This window comes from Nicotiana tomentosiformis, chromosome 9, assembly GCF_000390325.3.
Source record: "Nicotiana tomentosiformis chromosome 9, ASM39032v3, whole genome shotgun sequence".
NCBI lineage: Eukaryota > Viridiplantae > Streptophyta > Magnoliopsida > Solanales > Solanaceae > Nicotiana > Nicotiana tomentosiformis.
Genome location: NC_090820.1, coordinates 93,755,445 through 93,763,099, shown reverse-complemented (window position 1 = coordinate 93,763,099; position 7,655 = coordinate 93,755,445). Strand labels below are relative to the sequence as shown.

Sequence of the window (7,655 nt, the reverse complement as noted above, 5' to 3'; positions counted from 1 at the left end):
TAAGTATCAAGACTAACCTCGGTGAAGTAGTGACGAGGGACAGCCAAGACACCTACCGGACTAAACAACCTGAATAAGTGTGAAGGTGAACTAACAGAGAAAAAAATATTAATACATAACTAAGCAGGATAAGGAATATCAAACAATACTTGCAACGAGACACCAATAACAACAATATTTAACAGGAAGCAGTCAGGTAATAATGTCGTAGAGTAAGCTGAATACAGTCTAAGTCCGGTGAAATCAAAATAAAGGAAAAACCAGCAACAACTCAATAAGAACAACCGTTGTCACACCAGATTTGTTCAAGTATTTCCACGAGGTACCGAATCTCATAATCACATCCCACGGGTCCCAATTCTTGAACCCTACTCACTTGGCATCTTGTGCCCACATTACAACTTATATCCGCACGGACAACTCATATGTCAATAGAACATTCCTCACACATAAGGCAAGTAGACAAGAGTACGTATAATGGTTATTGACGTCAGGATTCACCTTTTGAAACCGATATGGGTGATTTAACTACGTATATACTTGTGCAAGCGTTCTACCACAATTTCAGTCAACAAATAGGAGTAGAGACAATGAATGGCACATAAGAAATGATCACCACGAAATGTACAGTGTAATAAAAGCAGCAATGAAGTTTGAAGCAGCGACAAGCACAACAAGATTAGCTACATAGAACTGAGCAAAAAGTGAATCACGGAGGAAAATAATTAGTAGTATGTTAAGGAAAACAACAATCAAAGACAAGCGGACAAAAAAGGGAAAATGACAACAAGAGCCCTCCCGAGGTACCGCCTCGTAGTCTCAAATCGTAAAATGAATCACAACTTTTCTTATATCACTGCGGGAGCCTTTATATTTAGTTTTGAAAATTATTTTCCCGAAATAGCATCCCGCATTTTAGCCCACCTTATCACACCGCATGGCTTCTAGTAGTTCTCCTACTAGCTACGCATTTCAAGCCCACCTTATTTCACTGCATGCGTTTTAACACCCAGACCTTATACCACCGTATGTGTATCAATAATAACAACAGTACGACAGAAACCTCGTGCAATACAATAACAACCGTACGGCAAAAATCGCGTGCAAACACAATAACAACCGCACCGCAGAAACCTCATGCAATCACAATAACAACTGCACGGCAGAAACCTCATGCAAACAAAATAACAACCGCACAGCAGAAACCTCATGCAAACACAATAATTACCGCACAGCAGAAACTTCGTGCAAACAACATAATAATTCTCTCAAAAAACGTATATGCCAAAAACATAACAATTCAAATAAATGACTTTCACAATATGTGCCCATATGCCACAACATTTTCTCAAAATAGTTTCAATATCACAACCACACATAGCCCTCGACTCAACAATGCTGAATACAATAGCAACAACGACATTAACATGAGAATACGACAAGTAAATCAACTCAGTAACTTCAGAATACAAAGAAAACGGAAGAACGAACTCACAAAAAAAGACATAACAGGAAATAATGGTACAACATAACAATAGCTCAACAAGGAAGAGATAATGTGTAGTAATGATTCCACAAAAGTACAATTCAACGATAAGAGGGATACCATGAATCAATGATTCCAAATAAGGATAAGTCAACAATAATAAGGGATAACAAAACTTCATTTTGGGGTTGAGCAATTACGGAAGAGATACAATAAATTCAATTAAGGATAAGCAAATTATAGAAAAAGATAATAATAAATTCAACCAAGGATAAACAATTACGGAAAGGATAACATGGCAATAAAAGAGGCAACAACTTTAGTTAAGGCACATAAGAGTTTAATCGACAATAAGGGTACAACATAAAGCAATAAATTCCAAATAAGACACGTAAGGGTGAATTTAGTAAATGAGAAATTTAACATGACAAAACAACTTCATATTAAATGGACATAAGAACCTAAGAGTACTAAATGGTCAAATTTTCACAAATAAGTCTGAGCACGTACTCGGCCTTCACATGACACAATTAGCACCAAGGACTCAAATCCTAAGGGATAGTTTCCCCCACACAAAGTTAGGCAAGATACTTACCTCAAAGAAGCTAGGTCGATACTCTAAAATGACCTTCTCGAGTGAAATAACCTCCAGACGGCTCAAATCTAGCCAAAATCACTTCAAATCATAAATAAAACTCATAGAAAATAATTCCGGATAATAAAGTTTCAATCTTTAACAAGAACTAAAAAGTCAACCCTCGGACCTACACCTCGGAACCCAATAAAATTTACAAAACCCGAACACCCATTCCGATACGAGTTCAACTATACCAAAATTATCAAATTTCGACATAAATCCGTCCTTCAAATCATCATTTTATATTTTTTAAAGATTTTACATATTTTTCCCAAATTCCAATTTAATTCACTAATTAAATGATGAAAATAGCAATGGATTCATGAAATATAATAAGATTCGGGTAGAGAACACTTATCCCATTGAGTTGCTTGAAACACCCACAAAAAATCTCCCAAAACCGAGGTATACAACTCAAAATATGTTAAAGTGTTCTGCCCAGCGCCCTTCGCATTTGCAAACGGAAAAGCCGCACCTGTGACCTCGCATTTGCGAGCAAAAGTTTACATCTGCGAACTTAACTTACCAGGCCAAGATTCGTATTTGCGGGAAATAAAGTCGCACCAGCGACATCGCAGAAGCGCCAAAAGAACTGCAGAAGCGAACAACTTCGCATATGCAATCGCTGGGCCGCAAAAGCGGGCATCGCACCTGTGTGCCAATCTCGTAGAAGCGAGCTCCCTCCCAGTCCACTATGATCACAGAAGCGACCAGGCTCACGCAGAAGCGGAGCCGCACCTGCGCTCTAAAATGTCACAGCTGCGAAGCACCAGAACCAGACCTGTCCCAAAACATGAAAATGATTTGAAGCTCATCTGTAACACACCCGGGGACCCGTACAAGCATACCAACAAGTTCCATAACATAACGCGGACTCGAGGTCTCAAATCACATCAAACAACGTTGAAACCACAAATCGTACCATGAATCAAACTTATAAACTTTTAAATCTTCCAACTTCCAAATCTCGTGTCGAAACATACCAAATTAATTTGAAATGACGTCAAATTTTGCATGCAAGTCCCAAATGACAAAACGGAGCTAATCCGACTCTCGGAATTGCATTCCGACCCCAATACCACCAAAGTCAACTCTTGGTCAAACCTTTCAATCTTTCAAAATTTTAACTTTTCAATTTTCGCCAAAATGCTTCAAATTACCCTACGGGCCTCCAAATCCAAATCTGGACGCATGCCTAAGTCCAAAATCACCATACGAAGCTATTGGAATCATCAAAATGCCATTTCGAAGTCGTCTACACTAAAGACAAAAAACTCTGGCCAACTCTTACCGCTTAAACTTCTAAAACAGGAATCCTAACTGAACTCGGCCATACACGCAAGTTATGGAATTGACTCTGAACGGGACGTAAATTCTCAAAACGACTGGTCGGGTCGTTACAATAAGCATCAAACAAATGAAGACATCCGTCATGAATAATTAATTTCATATGTATGAATTGTGAGCAAGTATTTTATGAGAGCGCGTGGTAGATTGGAACAAATCAACAATAATTCAAGTGAAAATTAGTCATAAAAATTCCATCATCAATTGGATGGATACAAATGTGAGGTCTTCATCGTACATGCTTTCGTTAGATATGAATATTTGAAATTCTACGAAAGGGTTGGAGATCTTGAACTATAAATTGATGAAATCATTGAGCACTGCAAAAATGTATACTTCCTCCAGTTCTAATATTAGTCGTTATGACAAACTAAATTTGTTTTAAAAATATTTGATTACAAAAACCAGAAATCATTTATTACTTTTCTTATCCATGTCGTTGTTCCAATTACTAGAATTTTTTCATTTAGTGAAACATTCAAGGAAGAGATGAAGGGCGTTTGAAAACCTTAAAAGACAGAAGATAATATAAGATGGAGGTAGTAAACTTCCTCTGCTCATAATAGAATAGTAAATACCACAATTCTACATTGCTACTTTGGGAGCCCAAGTTACACTTCAAAGGCAATGAAAGTGAAAGTGAGTGAACCATAAGAGAAATAAGGGTCATCTGCTTCATATTAATTGTAAACATCTTTTCCTTTTCAACAAAGAATTGTTCACAGGTTTCATTTGGAAAATCTCTTGCCATCTGCATACTACTCTCCTACTTGAGGATGTGAAAGGAGAAGAAGCTTATCTCCAACCTAAGAATGAATTACGATAACTTAAAAGTTGAAATTAGATTTAAGGAAGTTAAAAAGTCAATAGTGTTAAGCTCTTGGACTCAAAGACAAGGTAATATCTTGGAAAACTTTTAATCTTTTGTCAATTTTCCTTGGAAGAATTCCAGTATCTTTGCTTCCTCCTTCTGGCTTCAATATTTCATCACTTGAATTCAAAGCTGCAGCAATTATCGCTTGCTCAAAATCCTTGCTATTTGGTAACAACTCTGAATTTGACTGCTTTCGCGTCATATTTTCTTGTTCTATGACTGTCCCTTTGGACTCTTTAGTCATTCTCATGGGGTGAGCTGCATTTCCTGACCTTGTTCTCTTAAGATTTTCGGGCATCAGGGTACTACTCGTCGGCTCACTCACAATCTTGGATGTATAAAATGGAGGAGCGCGAATATTTAGCAAGTTTTCGTGTGAAACAGTTGGTTGCATACTCTTTGTAAGAACCCTATGGTTAGCTATAATGTTAGAATTCATGTTCTCATCAGCATATTTGGATGAGTTGGTGTTAGTAAATGTGTTATGTTCTTTGCAAGGTTGAGGTTGCCATATTGCAGAAGAACTCAAGAATGCATCAAAAAGCTTGCTTTGTTCAAGCCTAGAGCCACCTTTATTCAAAAGCACTGACTCAAGGTCGCGGAGCATCTGTTGTGCTCTCTCGTAGGCCTTGAGGTGCGAATCAACGCCTCTCGGGCCGTCTGCAACTGCTGGTTTCACCCTCCTAAGTGTATCTTTTGCCTCATTAACTCTTCCTTGTTTCATCAAACATATGCCTAAATTGCACATCTTGTTATTGTCTGGTGCAATCACTAGTGCTCTTCTATAAGCATCCTCAGCTTCAATGTAGTTGTTTTGTTGCATCAATGCCCACCCTAAATTTCCCTGAAAAGATAGAAAAAACTTCTTGATGTTAAATGAATTTCTATTATGCTCTCGTCATTACAAAAGTGTTAAAACTATACTCTCGTCGTTCCCTTTTCTATGACTCTTTTTCTCCATTTAGACCGTACTAAAAAGAATAGAAGTAACACCTTTCACATTTAAGGTTCTAAGAGTACTTGTTACGTGTCAAAAGTTTTTATAAAACTCTGTGACAAGTTAAATATTGTCATATAAAATGAAACCGAAGAATTACAATCATTTACTAGTCCAAAAAAAAAATAGGAGAACACCTTTCACATTTATGATTTTTGGTATGTGTCAAAAGTCATTCTTGAACTCCGTAACAAGTCAAACACTGTCATATAAAATAAAATCAAAGAAGTATCATTTACCAGTAATCTATGACGACCTTTTTTTTTAACATTCTAAAAAGAATAGTAGTAACACCTTTCTAAGAGTACTTTGGTACGTTTAAAAAGTTTATCTTTAACTCTGCGACAAGTCAAACACCTTCATATAAAATGAAACCAAAGAAGTGTATCACTTACCAATAATCTAGTTGCTTCTTGCTCCACAGAAACCTGAAACTTTTTCCCCTGTGATCTCGCCGTCTTGGTTCGCTTTCCATTGAAGGCCAAGCCATGTTGAATCAAGTACAACTTGTGCCTCAACAATGTTGTTTGGTCACCCAATCTTCCACATCTCTATATAATATCAACATTATAGCTTGTTAACAACAACATCAACAACAGAATCAGTCTAATCCCACAAGTGGGGTTTGGGGAGGGTAGTGTGTATTGTAGGCACACCTTACCCCTACCTAGTAAGTTTGTTACATAGCATAAAAGGAAATTAACTGCAAATATTCTAGTAAACTTGGAGAATTATAGTAGACCTTGTATAGGTCTAGTAGGATATTGTCAAGAGCTTCTTGTGCTTGATCAGAACAACGACTTCGCAACGATTTAATTGCTTCAATGGCTTCTTCAGCTCTATTTTGTTGCTTCATTACAATTGCCATATCTTTGAGTGCACTATCTACTCTATCACCTGCATTTATTGCTGCCCAAAACAATGGAATTGCCCTTTCTGGATCCTTTTCCACCAACTGAGATCATACAATAAAACAATTCAGCAATTAATGAAAACATCCATTACATTAGTCTTGAAAACATTAATTCAAGACTAATGCTATTGCACTCGCTACGATTTTACATCAATAGGACCAAAGTTAGTATAAAAATATATTCTTGAAAACAAAATTTGATCCATCATATGTACAATTCGAGTCGAATACAGTAGTTGCAGCTACACCCGCTACCCCAAATACTACATCCGGTGGATGCAATGTCATTCCAATGAGTTCAACTAAACTGATTATTTTTTTGCACGGAGCATAAATATCTAGGTAGAATATCATTAAATTTCAACAAATACTAAGTTGCAAACCCAAAATTATAAGAGTGATATAGATTCAACCGCGAAAATATAAACATTGAACCCAACAACAACAAACCTAGTGAGTTCCCACAAGTGGGGTTTGGGAAGGGTAGTACGTACGCAGACTTTACCCCTACCCTACCGTGGGGGCAAAAAGACTGTTTCCGGTAGACCTTTGACTAAAGACAAGATGAAAGGAATCAAATCCTGGATTTTCTAACATCCGCCATTGATTATACTAATTGCTTCAACTAGAAGTCGATTACCAAAAGTAGTTAAAAATTAAAACTTTTTCACAATTTCAGACTCAGAGGTATTGACATATTTCTAAGGTTGTAAAAGAAGCTTACTTGGACATTTTTGGCTCTCACATAAGGGGTGTCACCAACAGGTACTTTGGGAATAATATGAAAGGATTCCGAACGAATCTTGGAAATTCCAAGAGGCTTTGCCGGTGAAGATGGCGCCGATTTTGTTGGTCTGAAACCAGGGGGTCCATTCCACATCTCTTGCACCATCTTCAGCTCCTACTATTGGTACTTATTGAGTATAGAATAAATTTTGTTTCTATTAGTACCCAAAATTTGCAGAGATTATGTGGAAAGGAAGGAGTTTTTAGAGATGAAGACTGTAATGAGTAATGGAGGGAGAATTTGAAGATGGAAAAAAGAAGAAATGGACTGATTTTAGGGAGAGTCTTTTTTGAATAATTCGACCGTTGAAGGTTACCGTTTGATTTGCTAGCCGTTGTCTCTCCTTAATTTCAACGAAAAAATAGTGGTATTAATGATTTTGCCCTGCTAACTTTACGTTTATGCTGATCAGCCCCCCCCCCCCCCCCCCCCACCAAAGTATTTGCATTATTATTCTGCCCCTTTCTGATTCTGTACTTTTTCATAACTTCTATACTTTTTCATCATATAATAATTCATCTTCCTAACTTCTATAGTTTTTTATAAAGTATAAACTTTAAAATAGTATATAAATATTATTGAATTATGTATATCTTACGTGTAATTGTTTAGTT

The 7,655-nt window shown here is 37.0% G+C and overlaps 1 protein-coding gene across 1 annotated transcript; it reads right to left on the bottom strand.

Moving 5' to 3' along the window:
• Window positions 1-4,035: 4,035 nt before the first annotated feature.
• On the bottom strand, window positions 4,036-7,308 carry LOC104107415 (protein POLLENLESS 3-LIKE 2-like). Its single transcript, XM_009616213.4, has 4 exons — window positions 6,979-7,308; window positions 6,084-6,296; window positions 5,737-5,892; window positions 4,036-5,188 (listed from the first exon to the last, which is right to left on the bottom strand). Exons 1-4 carry the CDS (start codon window positions 7,144-7,146, stop codon window positions 4,343-4,345), a joined length of 1,383 nt encoding a protein of 460 aa, XP_009614508.1. The 5' UTR covers window positions 7,147-7,308; the 3' UTR covers window positions 4,036-4,342.
• Window positions 7,309-7,655: the final 347 nt, after the last annotated feature.